Raw genomic sequence first — 21,767 nt, 5'->3', positions numbered from 1 at the left:
TTATTAACCCAGCATTCTCACGGACACAGAGAAAACCACCTGCTCTGTTCTGGATTACAGCATTTACCTTACACTGCCACACAGCTGACTTTGGTCTTGACTTGTTAACTTACATCAGCATGACAACAGCTGACAGAGTGTCAATTTAAATAAACCAGAAAAACACATGAACGGCCATCATGTTTACTAGTTATTTGTCTATGTATGAAGGCCTACAGATGGTTCTCAAAGTTCATTACACAGTTCACTGAAATACTCAATTCCAACTAGTCAAGAACAGCATTCAAATATTCAAATATATCAAATATTTTTGAATAACGGCTGTTGCCCAGGGTAACACTGTATAACTGACAGCTGAGCTTATATAGGAAACAAGCATTTCATGGTCTCTACAAGAAAAACAAATTCATTTCAACTCAAAACAATATTTCCTGCCACCATATGTGACCCTGGACCACAAAACTAGTCATAAGTCACACGGATATATTTGTAGCAATAGCCAACAAAACATTGTATGGGTCAAAATTATCAATTTTTCTTTAATGCCAAAAACCATTAGGATATTAAGCAAAGCTCATGTTCCATGAAGATATTTTGTAAATTTCCTACCTTAAATATATCAAAAATGAATTTTTGTGAGTGTATATGCATTGCCAAGGACTTCATTTGGACAACTTTAAAGGCGATTTTTTTTTTGCACCCTCAGATTTCAGATTTTCAAATAGTTGTATCTCGACCAAATATTGTCCTATCCTAACAAACCATACATCAATGGAAAGCTTATTTATTCAGATTTCAGATGATGTTTAAATCTCAATTTCAAAAAATTGACCCTTATGACTGGTTTTGTGGTCCAGGGTCACATATTTAACTAGCATTCGAATCCTGGTTACCCTCTTGGTTATTGTAATAATGTAATAACTTATGCTCATTAAGGCTGCATTTATTTCATAATAAATACAGAAAAAACAGTAATATTGTGAAATATTATTACAATTTAAAATTATGGTTTTCTATTTTAATATACTTTAAAATATAATTTATTTCTGTGATGCAAAGCTGAATTGTCAGCATCATTACTCCAGTCTTCAGTGTCACATGATCCTTCAGAAATCATTCTAATATGCTGATTTATTATCAATGTTGGAAACAGTTGTGCTGCTTAATATTTTATAATCTGTGATACTTTTTCAGGATTCTTTGATGAATAAAAAGTTAAAAAATATCAGCATTTATTTAAAATAGAAATCTTTTGTAACAATATACAAGAAATTAATACTTTTATTCAGCACGGATGTGTTAAATTGATAAAAAGTGATAGTAAAGATTTATATTGTTAGAAAATATTTATATTTTGAATAAATGATGTTCTTTTTAACCTTTAATTCATCAATGAATCCTGAAAAAAGTATCACAGGTTCCAAAAAAAATATTAAACAACACAACTGTTTTCAACACTGATAATAACTGAGTATCAAATCAGCATATTAGAATGATTGCTGAAGGATCATGTGTCCTTCACATAATATTTCACAATATTATTGTTTTTTCTGTATTTATTATGAAATAAATGCAGCCTTAATGAGCATAACAGTCTTTGTTCAAAAACATTAAAAATAGTAATGTTTTCAAACTTTTGACCGGTAGTGTATATGTACATATCTTAATTTAATTTAATTTAATAATGTGTGTGTGTGCACTTGTTTTCAGGATTTATGAGGACACAAATTTGTATAAATGACATGGGTATTACACTGGTATTACGACGTAAACATGTTTTATGAGGACATTTCATGAGTCCTCATATTTAAAATAGCTTTAAAAACATACTAAACAATGTTTTATTAAAAATATGAAAATGCAGACAGTTTTCTGTGATGGGTAGGTTTAGGAGTAGGGGTAGTGTAGGGGGATAGAATGTACAGTTTGTACAGTATAAAAACCATTACGCCTATGGAATGTCCTCACTTTGATAGCAAAACAAGCCTGTGTGTGTGTGTGTGTGTGTGTGTGTGTGTGTGTGTGTGTGTGTGTGTGTGAGAGTGTGAGAGTGTGAGAGAGAGAGAGAGTGAGAGAGAGAGAGAGAGAGAGAGAGAGAGAGAGAGAGAGAGAGAGAGAGAGAGAGAGAGAGAGAGAGAGAGAGAGAGAGAGAGCGCAAGAGCGAACAAGTGGGAATCTCCAGGGTACAGTCATTCATCCTATTATTACAATACAACACAATAGTGAGCCACCACACCCTGACCCCAATTTACTGTATTTACTTGCCAGCGTGCATGTAAGATAAAGAGGGGTTTTTTTTCATGTTAAAAGGTGATTTATATGAGGAGATGAGTGAGTGCAGAGGTCATATGCATGATAGACGTGACGTTCCCCTGTACTACCTCTCCCATTATATCTTCCACAATGCCCCAGGGGCTGTTCACTGCCCTGCACCCTTGAGTGATGGCCTTCTCGTTGCCTCTTGTGGGGTCAGACTTTAATTACGGGCAACAATTAATCTCCCAAAACAGAAAGCCCTCAACATGAAATACAGCTTCCCCTGCTGATTAATGAACACAAACTCGTGAGCACAAGAGAGGACACACACACACACACACACACACACACACACACACACACACACACACACACACGATTCTAGTGAAAGGGAAACTACTATGTGTGTCTGTGAACATATCATGCTGTAACTTCCTTGTTTAACCCTGGCAACAGTCACTTCCTGTCGTGTCTGGCACTGGTGCGGGCACACGGGTGTTGACAGTGAGCAAGTGTGCGTGTGACAGCTAAAATGATGGTAAAATTCTATGGCTTTGAGTGGCATTGTCGAAATATAACACCCATGAGAACAACACACCTTACCATACAGACTCAGGTTTGTTTTTTCCCCACGCCCCATTCTCCTGTTTCAGTCAAGGTTACTGACATTTGTACTGATCCCTGATGACTTGAGATTTAAAAAGAAACAATGAGAGAGAGAAACAGACAGAAACTATATTTGAAATTACCCCCATTCACTGTTTCCTACGTTAGTCTACTATCATAGCGCATTTAAAAGAGTGACGTTGGTCACAGAGCACCGCAAACAAACAGCAGCCTCCTTTTACAGCTCCTACTGAATCAAAACAACGAGCTTATGCTGCATTCACACCATAATTATCGTAATTAAGAGATGGCAACCTGTGACATTCTAACCGGAGCTGTTCAGTCAGACTCGGAATTATGCGTATCCATGTCAACAGTATTAATCTGCAGCAGTCAGTTACAAGCTCTCTAAGTTGTTTACGTTCATTATTATTGTAAAGTCATGTGCTTTGAGACATGAAGTAGTTTAACGCCGTCTCTTGTGACGCTTTGCCGAGAACAGCTTCATGTGTTCTGGAGGAGGCGTGGCTTTGGACCGCGATTTGCAGGGAGGGTGGGATTGTATGCTTTCAATGCTAGCAGGCTAACATTAGCATTTCCCAGATCACCTACTGCACATTTAATAATCAATTACAAAGGAACATCTGTGGGATTCTGCTGTGGACACCATATACTGCTGAGACATGACCCTCACAGTGCATTATGGGTATTCTTTAGTCATTCAGTGTGCACTATTTAATAGTATGGGGGTCATTTCCGACTGCGCAATGTATATGCATCTCCTTCTATAATTTTTTTTTTCTTTGAGAGAAGAAAACCTATGACATTACTAAATGGTTAGTTTACCCAAAAATTAAAATTCCATCATTAATTCCTCACCCTGATGTCACTCCAAACCTGTAAGACTTTCCTTCATCTTAAGCACACAAATGAAGATCTTTTTGATGAAATCTGAGAGATTTGTGTCCCTCCATTGACTGCCTACGCAACTACCATTTTCAAGCTTCAGAAAGGTAGTAAAGATATTATTAAAGTAATCCCTGTGACTCCAGTGGTTTAACCTCAATTTTATGTGATGCAAGTGATTTGCTTGTGCAACAAACATTATTTACCACTTTATTTACAAAATATTAATCTCCATAGCACGTAAGTTCAATGGAAGGACAGAAATCACTCAAGTATCATGAAAAATATGGTTACACTTTAATTTAAGGTGTCATTATTTCAGTGTAATTACACAAATAAGTACCGAGTAATAATTAAAAATGTACTTACTATAGGGTTGAGTTAGTTGCTTGTAATTATGCATAATTTACTGTTGTTGTTACAGTATGTAACATGTAAAACAAGAGCACAGTAAAATAAAGTGTTACCAAAAATATCTTTATTTGTGTTGATGAACGAAAGTCTTATGGGTTTGAAACGACATGAGGGTGAGTAAATGATTTGGGTGTACTAACTCTGATTATCAAGAAATGTGATTACAGAAATACAATTTGATAGTAAATCTAAAAGCAACAAAACAGTACATACAGTTTATGCACAGACTTAACACATACATGCTGAATCACGGGTAAATCAGACAACAATCTTGGAAATCTTGGAGACAAAAATCTTGGAAACAAAAGACAAAGAAGAGAACAAGACAGATTAGAGGTAAAGTGGAATGTAGAAGTATATATTATTTCCTTGTTCCTTCTTTAACTGCATTTTTCCTCACACTGAAATAATACCAGAGATCAAATAAATTTAATAATAGACAACGAAAACTTGAAACACAAATCATTTTCTTTTATGTAATAGAAAAAATCATTAATGTCTATAATGCAAAATAGTACAGTACACTAACAAAGCTTTAGTTATGTTAGGACTGGTTGCTGAACAGTATGCCTAAATAATGAGTACATATTTATTATTAATAATTATATATATATATATATATATTTTTTTTTTTTTTTTTTTTTTTTTAACCACTCAATTAAAGAGAAGTGCTCACTTAAAATTTTCTACATACTCACAATGCTACATTAAAGCAAATTCTAAAAGAGCTGACTGAAGAAATAAAGCAGACAGTTCTTCAGAAGAATGTCTGATCATGATCTGAGTGTGAGCTGAAGCTTTGTTTTAATTGAGTGATGCTGCAAGACAATGATTCAAAACACAGAAGCAATTCCACACTGGAATGGCTGACAAGAAACTAAATTAAGGATGTACAGTGACCTAGTTCAAGTCCTGACCTGAATCCTACAGAGGTGATGTGGCAGGACCGGTTCAAGACCAACTGTACCAATCTGTCAAAGCTTTTCTGCAAGGAAGAACGAGCCAAGATTCCTCAACAGAGATTTGAAAGACTCATATTAAATTACATGTGGTGTTTAGTTGCAGTGATATTAGGCATTTACTTTTTCACAAGGTTGAGCAGTTGCAATCTGATTTATGCAACCTCTGGAAATCATCAGTCCTCCTGGAAATGAAGCATGATAAAATGCCCTGGATGATAAATCAAGAGCTTCTGAGGAAAAACAGATTTGCCAAAGTTTGGCCAAAATCATTGTACAAAACTGAGAAGTTTAAGAAGTGCTTCTCTGATGGCACATTTTGACTGTGCTAGTGTCTAAATGTGGATAAGCTACAACAGGTAAACATGTCAGCTGTATGGAATTTAATCGATCTTCTTTTTGATGAGCCTATATCTCGATTCTTCAATCCCAAAAACAATCTTAGTTTATGCTAGGGATGCACCGATCCGATATTCAGTATCGGTATCGGCTCTGATACTGAATTTTTTTTTTTTTCCAGACAGGACTGATCCAAATCCGATACTGTGTGTACTCATACTCCATTCAGCATTCAAACAGTGTCGTGTTTGGTTACAACTCTCTCCGAGATGATTCAATTCCCATTAGTGTACTTGAACTTTAGATAAAGGTCTGTGGATTTGCATAAAATTACTTTATCTTGCTGGGGTTTATTTCTGTTTCTTAATGATGTGGTACTTGCTATTGGCACTGGAGTAGAGAGGTCTATGAACTGGCATCACGCGCACAGTGACTGGAATTTAAAACTATGAAGAAAAAACATGTACATTTAAAATAAACATCTTTAAATTTTATATTATGTATTCTCTTACATATAATATTTTATATTTATATTAGTGCTGTAAAATCGATTGATGGCAATTAATCACATCTAACATAAAGGTTTGTGTTTACATAATATGTATGTGTGTGTGTGTGTGTGTGTGTGTGTGTGTGTGTGTGTGTGTGTGTATAAAAAAAAATATATAAAAAATATAAAAAAATATATATTTTATATATATATAAAATATATATTATAAAAAAAAAAAAATATATATATATATATATATATATATATATATATATATATATTATTAATTGCCATTAATCGATTTTACTGCACTAATATAAATATAAAATAATGTAAGAAAATAAATAATATAAAATTTAAAGATGTTTATTTACTTTTACTTTTATTATGTAAACAAACTTTTATGTTAGATGCGATTAATCGTGATTAATCGATCTGACAGCCCCAATTTATATATAAATCTTGTAAATTGTTTAGATGTATATAAATCTAATAATATCTAATCTAATTTAAATTGTTTTTATGAATGTATTTTATAACAAGACAAATAGTAATGTGTTTTTTTTATTAACATTTTTAGCAGATTTAGCACTACACTTGTTCACTTTTATTTTTTCTCTATAAATGATATACAGGTGCTGGTCATATAATTAGAATATCATCAAAAAGTTGATTTATTTCACTAATTCCATTCAAAAAGTGAAACTTGTATATAATATTCATTCATTACACACAGACTGATATATTTCAAATGTTTATTTCTTTTAATTTTGATGATTATAACTGACAACTAAGGAAAATCCCAAATTCAGTATCTCAGAAAATTTGAATATTGTGAAAAGGTTCAATATTGGTGTCACACTCTAATCAGCTAATTAACTCAAAACACCTGCAAAGGCCTTTAAATGGTCTCTCAGCCTAGTTCTGTAGGCTACACAATCATGGGGAAGACTGCTGACTTGACAGTTGTCCAAAAGACGACCATTGACACCTTGCACAAGGAGGGCAAGACACAAAAGGTCATTGCAAAAGAGGCTGGCTGTTCACAGAGCTCTGTGTCCAAGCACATTAATAGAGAGGCGAAGGGAAGGAAAAGATGTGGTAGAAAAAAAGTGTACAAGCAATAGGGATAACCGCACCCTGGAGAGGATTGTGAAACAAAACCCATTCAAAAATGTGGGGGAGATTCACAAAGAGTGGACTGCAGCTGGAGTCAGTGCTTCAAGAACCACAACGCACAGACGTATGCAAGACATAGGTTTCAGCTGTCGCATTCCTTGTGTCAAGCCACTCTTGAACAACAGACAGCTTCAGAAGCGTTTCACCTGGGCTAAAGACAAAAAGGACTGGACTGCTGTTGAGTGGTCCAAAGTTATGTTCTCTGATGAAAGTAAATTTTGCATTTCCTTTGGAAATCACGGTCCCAGAGTCTGGAGGAAGAGTGGAGAGGCACACAATCCACGTTGCTTGAGGTCCAGTGTAAAGTTTCCACAGTCAGTGATGGTTTGGGGTGCCATGTCATCTGCTGGTGTTGGTCCACTGTGTTTTCTGAGGTCCAAGGTCAATGCAGCCGTATACCAGGAAGTTTTAGAGCACTTCATGCTTCCTGTTGCTGACCAACTTTATGGAGATGCAGATTTCATTTTCCAACAGGACTTGGCACCTGCACACAGTGCCAAAACTACCAGTACCTGGTTTAAGGACCATGGTATCCCTGTTCTTAATTGGCCAGCAAACTCACCTGACCTTAACCCCATAGAAAATCTAGTGAAGAAGAAGATGCAATATGCCAGACCCAACCATGCAGAAGAGCTGAAGGCCACTATCAGAGCAACCTGGGCTCTTATAACACCTGAGCAGTGCCACAGACTGATTGACTCCATGCCACGCCGCATTGCTGCAGTAATTCAGGCAAAAGGAGCCCCAACTAAGTATTGAGTGCTGTACATGCTCATACTTTTCATGTTCATACTTTTCAGTTGGCCAAGATTTCTAAAAATCCTTTCTTTGTATTGGTCTTAAGTAATATTCTAATTTTCTGAGATACTGAATTTGGGATTTTCCTTAGTTGTCAGTTATAACCATCAAAATTAAAAGAAATAAACATTTGAAATATATCAGTCTGTGTGTAATGAATGAATATAATATACAAGTTTCACTTTTTGAATGGAATTAGTGAAATAAATCAACTTTTTGATGATATTCTAATTATATGACCAGCACCTGTATTTCACTAAATGTTTAGATTTAATAAAAATTACTGTGCACCAAAGATTTTTCTAGAAGTAATTTTGTTACTGAATTATCCACTCACCTAGTTTATAATGTATATGTATTTGTTGTAGATTGATTATATTTTTTATTCATTTGTTGTTTTTTTCTATAATAAAGTAGTGTGTATTTAGTGGATTGTGTTTAACACATAAAATAGTGATCATCAGTTCTGCACACACACACACACACACACACACACACACACACACACACACACACGCACGCACACGCACACGCACACGCACACGCACACACACACGCACACACACACGCACACACACACGCATGCACGCACACATGCACACAGAGGTAGAAATTGTCTAATGACCAAGAAAAAAACAGCACTGGTATCAGATCGGTATCGGACAATAATTTTGAAAATCGATTTAGATTGATTATGAAAAAAATGGTATAGGTGCATCCCTCAGTTTTCAGCCTCCCATCCAGTAATGGCAAAAAGCTTTGTGCTCTGTTACTTTGGATATGAAAAAGTCTCAGCTTTCAAACTCTGTAAATTTCATCGTGAAATTCAAACAATAAATGTGGTGATCTTCCTCTTTACTACTAGTTAAAGCACAAAATAAACATGAATGAAAATCAGAACGTATGTTCAGTGTTTTGGTAAAAAAAAAAAAAATTTATAATAATAATTTAGGTGCAGCACTACTATGCCAGCACAGCAATCTCTTCCCGTCTAAGTGGGCAGTTCTTGGCCAGAATGAACTGCAAATTGGACCAGGCATCCTGCCGATAGTCAAAAGTCAGGCTTCAAGAGGCTAGATTAGAGTCAGCAGAGAACTGGGCACTTTTGCATTGAGAGACACACCGAAAGGTGAAACAAGCAAACAGAAAATGTCGCAAGAGATCATGTATTTCTCCATTACAGTGACCCTCCCTCTATCACTCACCCTCAACGCACCACATCAACACAGGACGGCTTTGTTAACCTTGTCGCCTGTCTGTCGCTCCAGCTTTATCACCCCCTCTCTCTTTCTCTTGCCTTTCTGTTTCTTCCTCTTTCTCTTTCTTCTCTGCAGATAATCAAATTGGTCTGGGTCAGGAGTTTGTGATTCCTGTCATTCTTTTGCCACATAAGAGTGAAAACCCTCTTTCAGCTGAGCAGTACATTAAGTAAGTATATATATAAACAGAGAAAACAATGAGGGAAACATCTGACCACTGAGTATTAATTACGGCGTGTACAGGCTTGATTTTCAGGCATGAGTCCAGAGCCATCTATAACAGGAAAATTAGATGTCAGGAATAAAAGCCTACTTGTAGAGGAAGAAAGAAAGACAAGGATATGAACAAAAGGAAACCATTATATTATCAACCCAGAAAACAAATTTCCTGTCTGTGTGTGTAAATGTGTATCATTTCTGAGGGATTTGTTTCATTTTTACAATAGCCTCAACCAGCATTTGCAATAAACTCTCATGGAGTCAAACGTCATGTTTTATGTTTTGGCAAATTGGTAGATAATTAGTATGAAATGTGACATCTCATTTGTATGTTTTAGTGTGATCTGCTTATGCACTACTGGTTGAGTTTAGGGGTGGGGTTAAGTGTGGACCTTCATGCTTTTTTTCTAAAAATCTCTGTACAAATTCATACAAAATCATCATGTCATAAAATACTTATGTTTTCACATGAGATCAGGTTGGTATTTGGGCACTTAAACTATTCTTAAATGTACAAATTTCACTGCATTAGATATAAGAGTCGTTTGCTTTAAAGAAAGTCATAACACTGACTTGTTTACAGTTAGTGGTTACAGTTAGGAAACCTGTGTGAACTTGAGGAACTGGCTCCATGAACTTAAAACTGCGGTCACACAAGGTTACTTCAGGTACTGTAATGAATAATTCTGTGACGTTTAGATCCTCTGCTTGTCAAACATCTTTTCACTATATGCAAATTCATATGTTAGAGTTACTTGAACTTAGATATTTTGTCTATTACTCAATCAAAGAGATCTGCTTGCGCTTTGACTGTCCCAGATTCACATATGTGTGATTGGAAGTGAATGGAGCATAACATCTAGTGTGACCACGCCTTTAGACCCTGTCCCAAATGGCACACTTCATATGCACTTTTGGTCTTGTGGACTTACAATGGCTGCCGCGTGCACATCCGTTAAGTCCATGAGACCGTAGGGTGACCCATTTGTCATTTTAGGTTTCAGAAGGGTGCTCGCAAGCGCCCCCTTTGCAGTCAATATGCACCCTTGATGTGCACTGAGGCGAGCTCCGCAGCAGACTACTTCCAGCCGGTCAAAGCGACGTAACATCACAAAAGTGCGGACTTGTAGGAAGACCGCGAGTGTTTAGGGTGCCATTTGGGACAGAGCCTTAGTCAGGGTTGACTTTGCACTTGAGTTTGTATGGATTTTAAATTGTGAAAACATTAAAACGACATCTTTCTGAAACATTTATAAAAAACTATAATGTATACTTAGTTGAATGTAATTTGTTTCCAGATACCACATGGCATACTGTGTTCTCAACAATGAAAATCATTCATCCTCAAGTCTGACTTAAAGGGATAGTTCTCCCCAAAAATTTTGGTCTACATTTTCTCACACTGATGTAATTCCAAACCAGTAACTTTCTGGAAGCACAAAAGAATGTTGAAAAAAAAAAAAAAAAAAACATTCTCAAAATAATAATACAGGCCATACAAAGTCATAAGTTTGTATGGAAGCTTGTTTCCGCCACTGAATAAAAAAAGAAAAGAAAAAAAACGGACTTTTAATCTCACAATTCTGAGTTTTTTTCCTCATTATTGCAAGTTTACATCTCGCAATTCAGACTTTTTTTAAAATTGCATGATATAAAGTCGCAATTGTGAGAAAAAGTCATAATTACATGATATAAAGTCGCAATTGCGTTATAAAGTCAGAATTGCGAGTTTATATCTCGCAATTCTGACTTTATAATGCAATTGCGAGTCAGTCAAAAAAAAAAAAAAAAAAAAAAAATCAGTCTTTTTTCCTCAGAATTGGACTTTAGAACTCAATTACAAGTTTATATCTCACAATTCTTAGAAAGTAAGTCAGAAGTGTGAGATATAAAATCGCAATTGCGAGAAAAAAGTCAACTGCGAGTTTAGATCTCGCAATTCTGACATTATAACTTGCAATCGCGACTTTATATCTTGCAATTTTTTTTAAAAAAGTCAGAATTGTAAGATGAAAAAGTCGCAATTATCTTTTACATTTTTTTATTTTGTAGTGGAAACAAACTTCCATAGGTTTAGAACGACAACAAGTGTCAAAGTACCTTTTGGGGCCACTGTATATATTAGCATACATGAATTATTCTGTTACAGTGGATATAAAAAGTCTACACACCCCTGTTAATCTCTTCAGGCCATGTCACCTTCAACAAATAATAATGGCAGCAGCAGTGGCCAATAATGTCACACTTCCTTATGAATGAACTATGAACCACTATGAGCCATAACAGGCTGGGAGCCGCTGAACTTAGATTAATACATAACAAAACAGAGATTGGAGTTAGATTATGCCTGACATGACCGGACGGCTTTGAAGAGCTCTCTCTGACTGATATCTCTCCTCCATTATCTCTCCTACGCACCCTTTTTTTGTGGTTTGGTTTCATTAATGGGCTTTGTTTTTCCTGAGGTATTTTGAAAATGCGCTCTTATCTCTACTCAGTCTACAGGGTATGTTTTAATGCTGTGTCTCGGGGCAGTTTGAAACCACAACTTTTTAAAAGGATGGAACTCTCTGCCTATCAGACTACTGTTCATTGTCCATGACCCTCTTGAAAAGAAAAAAAAATACAGCTTAAAAACCAGGTAAGGTGGTTGACTGGTCTCTTAGTCTGGACAAACCGGTTAGACTGCTCTGCCTTTTAGGTTTTAGAAAGGTTGTGTGAAAAGAAAAGCAGAAATCTTTTGTAACATTATAAAGTATTTAGTGTCACTTTTAATAAATATTTGTTGAATAAGTATTCTTATCTTTAGAGAAAAAACAAAAACAAAAAAAAAGTATAGTAAAATCTATACTCTACATTTTATATTTTTCCATTACAAATTATATTATCAGCATAAAAAATTACACTTGAAGTTTAATGGAAAAAAAAAAAAAAAAAAAAAAAATCACATTAAGATTAGTGTCACACATTTGCTTATATGACAAAAGTGTTGCAAAATAATTCTTTGTTATTTAGATTTCATTTTTCATTATTGATATCTTCATTTCCAATTTTTTAAGATTTATTTATTTTTGCTGATTTCCAGATTTAAACTTGATTTAGATTCCCACATTTTTAATGTGGAACCTGGGACCCCAGTGCAGTGCATAAATCTATCGTCACTCCAGACCATTTGTTCACCACTAAAGGCAAAAGTGAGAGAGCAAGAAGAGGAAGAGAGCGTGAAAGAGTAAAAGAGGGAGGGAGGGAGAGAGTTATTGAGTTTTTTTTTTTTTTTTTTTTTTTTTTTTTTTTTGGAGGGCATGCTATTGGTGAAGGGCACAGGGCAAGTTATGCTCCAAAACTACCCTAACAGTCTGAACGATTTCCTGTATGCTTTCCCACGCTTGCAGAAAGTGAGAGGGGGAGAGAAAGAAAAAGCAACCAAGAGAAGCGAAAAGAACGAGAGGAAGAGAGATACTACGGAAAGAGATATAGAGAAGTAGAGAGGAAGTGTCATGTCTCCGTTTACAATTAACGGTTGCACTGACGCCTTTCTGTTCCTCACTGATGACAACCAGCTGTCCGTGACAGAGAATGACAGAGCTGAAGGAAGAGAAATTAAGCGCAGAGCAAGGGGAGAAGAGAAAGATGTATGAGGAGTGAAAACGGACACATGGGGAGAGTAAGACAAGCCAGAATGAGTCTGTGGGCTAAAATGAACCAGAGCAAAGGCTAATGCAGCCTCAGTGCCATCATTAGCCATTAGCTTCAGCGCAGATGGGCTCCTCATCCTGCTTTACCACAAACAAATTCTGCTAATTGAAGAACAGAGAACACAAGAGTGCTGTTACCCTCCAATCACATGCCACAATCTGCCATTAAGGACAGCAATATTAATGTACACAATCCCACATCCTTTAGAGAACCACAAATTTACAAAAAATCTGACTAGATGCATGTCTGATAGAGCTTTCAGATGCTAACGCTAATCTATTATTGATTCCTCATAATGGCAGTCGTTTACAGGTTTTATGTAAAGCTTTCTTTTTGTTGAGAAAAGCCATTAATTCAATTTTATTTCTAAGCTAACCATGTTTATATGATATAATCGCCTCACTTAGTGACTAATTCAGTTAGTTTTGTAATTATGTTAGATGCTATGCTTTCAAACATATCACCATAAAATGGATGGTTAAAACTATAGCTACTCAGACAGTCAAAAGCGATTTCTTGAAGCACCCAATACAAACTATAGCTACAAGACACATTGTCAATTCTTTATTGATCTTTTTAAATAGCTACACTGGCTAGAAGCACAGACTGATCTTTGCTGTCTTAATGACAGTTTATTTGAAGTGACACCCATTTTGTTTACACACACAGTTATAAATGAGCTACAGCGTGTTTTTGGTAAGAAGCATTTTTTGTAGTTCAAGTAGCTTGATTATATCACTTGACATGCAGTTCTAAGTTGTAAAATAAACAAACACCATTATGCCATCTCGCAGTACCTAAAATATTGACATCATATTTTTTACTGAGAATTTAACAGCTGCAGGTTTTTACTGTAAATTTAACAGAATATTTATTTACAGTTTATTAAATGGAATTACATATGTGAATATGGATTGTTATTTAGGTATATTTATTAAATTTTACATTGAATATCATGTTTTTTATTAAATATATTTAATATATGATTTAGATAACATATTAACATAAATATTTATTCTAACGTTGCCTTGTCCAATAAGTAAAATTTTACAATACACAGGAATTTTTCAATGACAAATGCATGTTAGTATATATTATGCAACTTGTTTCCGTTGTTACAGAACACATAAACTTGCATAAACACACACGTGTGTTTCACTATACTAGTGAGGACATTGCACAGACTACCATTGTTTTTTTTTTATTAGGTTAATTATATTTTCTATCGCCTAATCCTAAACCATACCCATCACAGCAACATGTGCAAAACCAGATTTAAATAAAAAACATGTCTTGGCCAATTTATAAGCTTTTTTAACTAGTGAGGACCAGTAAAATGTCCTCACTAGTCGGATGTCATAATATTTTACTAAGTGAGGACATTTGGCCATCACATATAGCCAAACACACATACAGAACAGTGTGTTTTTTCTATAAGGAAGAATAGTAGTGTACTTTTTAGACACATACACATAGTTTTTTCCTCTTTCTCTTTCCTGTGACATGACTTTGCTCAAAAGAGAAAGTAAGGTGACTATGCATTTAGTATCTGCCATATTCTTGCATAAGTGACTCAGTGTGACGTGTCTGGACATGCCACATCCCTATAACACATACTAAGTGAGTTTTAACTAATAACTGCGGAATACAAGCAACCCAGGTAAAGAATTGAACAGGACAATGGCGGAAAGTCCTAAAAGACAACTGATTCCTGGTATTCATGTCTCTACCTGTAGAGCTGAAGGCTATGTATGATCTAGAAACCACTAACCAGGTACGAGATTTGCCTTGAAAATAGGCCACACATGCCAACACGCCCACAAACATGGTACACAGAATAACAGAGCATTGTGACGGACACGCATGCAAACCTGCCAGGTATATTGAGTGGGAAGCACAGGGACACTGTAGCTCAGCTACACACAAACAACACACAACAGAAAAAAAACCCTCAGGAAAACAATTCTCACAGTGCGAGGGTGTTTTCCTACACACAAAACCTGTTCTACCACAAAATTAAGTTTCATTTCTTGACGAAGCGATCAAGCTCGACTGCGCATGTGCTGTTGAGCCTGTGAGAACATGTGTGAGATCACCAACATTATCCAACTTGCCAAAAAAAGAAAAAAAGAAAAAGGGAACAGAGAATGACATAAAATGGATTCATGGAAGTATGGCTGACTTTAAACAACCTTTCAGTACTTAGAAGGAAAAGAAATAGAGTGTGTTGGATAATGGCATCATTAAATATAATAATAGCGACATTAAATATAAATGTGCCTGAATGTGCAAGCAAGTTACTGAAGAGACGAGATGAGGTGGCCTCTTTACTATTAACTGGAGAGGACGGGCTCCCCAGGGCCAATATTCCCTACACCAAACAAGGTTACTGTCTTTCCTCAGGCGAAGATCGGCCTAGTGTCCTAATACCGTATCGCAACACCCTCAATGCAACATCCTTATCGATTCAAATACACAGCCCAAAAAAAAAAATTATTCCCAGCTTGTTGCTTCAGTGTTCAGGAAGTAAACACATTAGCACCTTCGGCACATTAAGGAATCTCCAAATAACATACTCAGCTAGCAAAATAAACAATTCTTCTTGGCAACTGACATGAATTTGCTGCCGAGTTTATGTGAGTTTCACACACTGCGCTGTGTCTCCTTAAACTGCAGAAAGTCCCTTCTCTAAATTTACTGGAACCAGCTTGAGCTGCGTCCTCATACCACACATGCCACACTGATCAGCACGAGAGCATGAAGAGAGGGAAAACAACATATCTAATAACTAAAGAGAGAGCGAGAGAAAGGATGGGAGGATGCCTTGATTGAATTTCACTGGCTAAAATTTAATTTCATTCATGAGCACTCACATGATAAGCCAGTAGCCCGCATGGCAGGAGGAGAGATAGATGGGCAGAAAAAGAGAAGTGACGCAGACAGGACTGATAATAGATATGGCAGAATTGGGAGGACAGGTCAAATTAAGCTAGGGGTAAAAAAAAAACTGTTTAGTCAAAACAAATCAATCATGTTTCTTTTTTGTATGATTGAAAGACACATAATACCTGACTTTACTAAACAACTCAGTGGTCATTTTATTGGTGCGCTAATGTCCTTCCCTTTTCACCTGATTTATATTTCTGCCGGTGGGTGTTTCGGCTTTGAGTATGAATGAAACATAGATTACACAAGAGTGTTTAGAGCTCCATAATGCTTATATTGCCTTGTTTTGGATAAGAATAACGTGTCAGGTCATGCAGAGAATATCTTGTCTCTTTGAATTTAAATCTAGATTTATTCGCATTGGCCCATGAAAGGGATAGTTCACCCAAAAATGAAAGCATTATGGAATGTCGAATGCGTATGGATGTTGCAACGGAAGCTCTTTATTTTACTTTATAAAGCTTTAAATAAGGATACTTTTCTTACACAAACGCATCAATTCACTTCAGAAGGCCTTTATTAACCCCCTGGAGTCATATGGATTCATTTTTTTATGGATGGATGCATTTTTTTTTGTCTTCAGAATTTGGGCAGCCATTCACAACCATTATAAACCTTGGCTATTTAAGGATATTTTTAAATATTTCTCCGATTGTTTTCATCTGAATGAAGAAAGTCATATACACGTAGGATGGCTTGAGGGTGAGTAAATCATGGGTTCATTTTCATTTTTGGGTGAACTATCCCTTGAAAACCTCTACATGGACACTTGCCCGAAAAAATGTGGGGGACGAATTTATATGTCCACCCATATACTCTACGTCTTTTTCTCCGTTCAATGGTGCACTTGATGAAGTCATTAAACAAAAGTAATTCATATCTCGTGAAGAGAAAGACACAGACTGCAAATACATTAACAACCACACTGTCAAAAAAAAAAAAAAAAAAAGGTACTTTGCTTGTCACTGGGGCAGTACCCTAAGGTACAAAGGTAAAAAGGTACTAATACGTACTTTTAAGGTAAAAATATGCACTTTTAAAGTACTAATATGTACCTTTAAGGTACTAATATGGACCATTTAGGGGTAAGTAAGGTACAAAGATGTACCTTTTCACTTTTGTACCTTAGGGTACTTCCCCAGTGACAAGCACTGCACCTTTTTTTCCTGACAGTGCAAACAAAAACACATACTTTTCCATGTATGCTGCTCTCTCCGTGATAAACCTGGTGATTTTGGACTTAAAATGCAATTTGTCATCATGCAAAAAACAGACAGCACAAGCTTTTGTGTAAGGTTGTTATGCTAAACATAATGGTTGAATTATGTGTATTATGACCTACTGGGACCCGATGTGAGATCCACCAATCAGGGGTTTTTGATTTGTTTGATTTGTTAAAATGAATGGAGAAAATATCTTGTGTATTTTCCATGGGTGCTTGACAATTTCCATGGGTGCTCAGGCCCCTAAGCACCCATGGGATCGGCGTCTATGCTCTTGGATACTGTTGCTAGGTCTGACAAGCTTTACAGAATGTCAGTGTGATTTTCTTTAATAAGTGCTCAAAAAATGGTACTTAACTTCAAAAGATATTATTCTAATGTGGGCTGGAATGGATTGTGACATTGCAAAGCATTTTATCTGCCACATTCCTTCAAAAAATTATAGTTAAAGTGGCAAAAACTGTGGGGACAGCAAATCAGAATTGAGACAAAAGCTTATGAGCGTCAACTGAAAAGAGAAAAGCCTTAATAACCAAGCTTCTAATTCATCCACGTTGCAAATTTAATTCATATAATTCGCAAAAACAATTTATGAATAAAGCATCATTTCAATCCTATGTTCAAGAAACTCTGCTATTTAAAACTGGTAATATTACTGCAAGTTAACAGAACTGTTTCCAACGTTTCTACATCATACACACCAAGTAAACACCTTAAAGGGTTAGTTCACCCAAAAATGAAAAGTCTGTCATAATTTACTCACTCTCATGTCATTCCAAACCTATAAGACTTTTGTTCATTTTCAAAACACAAATGAAACTTGAGAGATTTCTGTCCCTCCATTGAAAGCCCATTCCCCCAAACCTGCACCAAGAGACTTCAAAAAGTTTATGAAGACATTGTAAAAGTAATCCAAATAAATCAAGCAGTTTAGTCAAAGTCTTCTGAAAAGACACGATCACTTTATATGACAGATTTAATTTAGGCTTTTATTCATATAAACAACATTGATTAATGTATAGGTACATACATATGGTAAATATGATAAACGGAAGCTCAACCATACTTGATGTGTGAGAACAAACCTCGTTGGGTCTTGCTGAAACTCAAATGTGCTTGTGTGACACGAGAACAAGCCTCGTAGCAAGCTAGCACATCAAGCAAGCACGCTTGAGTTTCTGTTTACCATATTTGATGTGCTTGATGTATGTGTGTTGATTAATGTTTATTTGTGAATAAATTCAATTATGACCAAATTTTTTGGGTGAACCATCTCTTTAACTAACTGTTTGAACTAGAGGTGCACCGATACTAAATTTCTGTGCCGATACCGATAGCCGACTATTCAGAATGATATACCGATAGTTTGGTTTTTCTTAAGGAAAAAAAAAATCTCTCCCAAATAATGTTGCAAACTATACAGGGAACCCTCTTATTTGGTACACTACAATATTAGAGGTTACAATTACCAGCAGAGGTATTATATTCAGCTGCTGTTTATTTTCGGATATAATAATTACACTCAAATAAAAACTGAAATGTTTGTATAAAACTTAGTATCACATAAGGTAGTTTTCATAAGCACTTGTTGTCTTCATGGCAAATTTACACAAACATAATTAACAGTAAATAAGCTCCTCTCTAGTGTTTTTTTACATAGAGATAGCTAAGGAACTGCGAACATTGGAAAACATTACTGAGGTAAAAGTGACATGATGTGACATATTGTTCACAAGCTTTATTGATGTCTTTCAGTGGTTGAAGCACAAATAAAGTGATAACATGAGACGTGATACATTCTGGTAAGTTGTACTAGGCTATATCTTTCAACATACCTCTGATGATCATGCATGTTTTTCAAGATATTACTTGTCTTGAAGAGGAAGAAAAGACTCGCGCTCCGAGCTGCCGTCTGGACTGAGGCATTACAGCGATCTGACACTTCACATTTAAGAGCGTCAAAACGCCATTTATTGTTTGAATTTCTTGATAAAAATGGACAGAATTTGAAAACTGAAACTTTTATTCTTATCAGAAGTAACAAGCACAAAGCCTTTTGCGATTATTGGATGGGAGCTAGGCGCTACAAATAATATTTGATGTAGCAAAAAATAAAAATAAAAACGCAGACCTGGCAACCCTGGCTTGAAATACAGGTGATTCATAGGGTTAAAAAGAGCCTGCTTTAGCGTCACTATTTTTAAACTGTTAATGCGTTAAAATTCAACACAAAAGCTGGTTTGCCAACCGCCAAGAAGAAGAAGAAATTCAACACAAGAGTGATTTTCTTCACACACAGTATGTATGAGTTGCAGTCTGAACACGTTTTTCCGCACCATTTTGATTGACAGGATATAATCGGCCCTGATCATCGGCTGTTCTTAAACAATCGGCCGATGGCCGATAGTGATAATATTAGCTTTTATTGGCCGATACCGATTGTTGGCCGATACATTGGTGCATCTCTAGTTTGAACCAATATGTATTTGAACTAATGTTCACTAAACTAGTATAACATTAATTTACCTAGGAGTAAATGTCATCTGAACTGATGTTCTTCATTAGGGATCAAGACTGATGCAAAAATTTAATTAGTTAACCTTACTTGGGGAAAAAAAGCATGCAAATCAATTGCCTTAAATAAACTAAGTAAAAGTAAAACCTTTTACGCTTCAAATAGTTTATAAAGAGATTGTAAAATGAATCCATATGAATTGAGCGGTTTAGTCCACATTTTCTGAAGAGACACGATCGCTTTATATGATGAACAGATTGAATTTAGTCTTTTAGTTACATATAAACATTCATCAATGCACACATCAGACATGGTAAACAGAAGCTCAACTGTACTTGCTTGACGTGCGAGAACCAATGAGGTTTGTTCTCACGCGTCAAGCAAGTAAGCTTCTGTTTATATTTGCTGATCAATGTTTATATGTGAATAAATTAAATGTGTTCATCATATAAAGCGATCATCTCTCTTCAGAAAATTTGAACTAAACTGCTCAATTCATATGCATTAGTTTTACAATCTCTTTATGAACATTTTAAAGCGTCAAAGTGGTAGTTGTGTAGACTGTCAATGGAGGGACAGATATCTCTCTCATCTCTCATTCACTTGTGTTCCGAAAATGAACAAAAGTCTTAAGGGTTTGGAGGGACATGAGGGTGAGTAAATGATGACAGAATTTAGATTTTTTGGCTGAACTAACTCTTTAACACTCGACCTCCTCGACCTAACCACAGGCTATACTCTTCAGCAAAATGTTAACCTCCCCAAAATGCAGACATAACAGAACATTAAACACTAACAAATCTCCCTCTATATTAATCTTATGCAAAAACACATAAAATAACACTTAATTTCTACATCTACCCCCTAGAGTCTGAAGCAAACCATGTTGGGAATTCGAAATCTGCTGTCACTCATTCAATTTAGGCTCTGCCTAATATAATCAATTTATCTTAACTAGGGTTTTCTGAATAACAAATGCATAGTATGCAAATAGTACAGATTACTAGAGTTTTACATTTAAGCAAAGTCAAATAAAAACAGTTAGTTAGGACATTTGTTGGGTTTTTACAGTGAAGATTTAGTGAAAAAAAATTAAATACAAAATAAAAAAAAGTACCTGTGTCCCTATACCCTATAATAAGAAACCTGACAACAGGATTTGCCATATTTTAGTATAATTTCTGCAGAACTCCCATAGACTTACATTAGAACAGAGTAAAGGATTGTCTGATAATACTAAAACCAACAACAGGTGTCATGCCAGGGCTGGTATTGGCTGGTACAAGCAAAAAGGAAAATAACTGACCATGTTGGTCCCTCCAGACCAGTAGAGGAAGAATCCATCTGGGTCCACTTTGAGGGTGACGAGGCTGGGTGTGCTGTTGGCCTCCTGAACACACACAAATGGGAAAAAAAAAAAAAAAAAAAATCAGGTGGAATTCAGTACATTCATGCAGTTTTACCAACAACATCAGTACTCCTATACAGAAAGCAGAAGAATGTCATTCACTTAATGATATGAACAACATTAGCAACTGACATGACTACTAATGAAGATCACTGGGAAACAACGACCTGGTTTAGAACATTTATTAAATACAACTAATTGCTAATTCAACTGGAATTTAATTAAACTGATACCGTAGTAACCAAGCCACAGTGGCATCCATGCCAATACTACACGTCAATGATGAACATACAGCCAATAAGCAGAAAGGCAGAGACATATAGGCATAATGATTTAAAAGTAAGCCAGATAAATGTGAAGTGCTTGGAATGGGTGGATGGTCCTGAGGGACGGTACGATTTAGAAATGAATGTAATGACTGAAACCAAAACCTCAAAAGCCACAGACAGAGACATTAGAGGAGTTTAATGCACAAGCCACAGAAGTTGATGGCTGCATATGACTGGAACTGCATATTACCATAATACATACTTGTATTTATTTTGAAGTATGTA

General features: G+C 35.8%; 1 protein-coding gene across 4 annotated transcripts in view; it reads right to left on the bottom strand.

The window, feature by feature from the left end:
- plcb3 (phospholipase C, beta 3 (phosphatidylinositol-specific)) overlaps positions 1-21,767 on the bottom strand; it is a 63,629-nt gene that overhangs the window by 25,109 nt on the left and 16,753 nt on the right. For all 4 annotated transcript variants that reach the window (XM_051900585.1, XM_051900584.1, XM_051900587.1 and 1 more), the window contains exon 2: positions 21,112-21,195. In XM_051900585.1, the coding sequence (XP_051756545.1) occupies positions 21,112-21,195 (84 nt within the window). The remainder of the gene's footprint in view (positions 1-21,111; positions 21,196-21,767) is intronic.

Source organism: Ctenopharyngodon idella, chromosome 7, assembly GCF_019924925.1.
Source record: "Ctenopharyngodon idella isolate HZGC_01 chromosome 7, HZGC01, whole genome shotgun sequence".
NCBI lineage: Eukaryota > Metazoa > Chordata > Actinopteri > Cypriniformes > Xenocyprididae > Ctenopharyngodon > Ctenopharyngodon idella.
The sequence above is the reverse complement of the archived record's forward strand: the minus strand, read 5'-3'. Positions and strand labels throughout refer to the sequence as shown.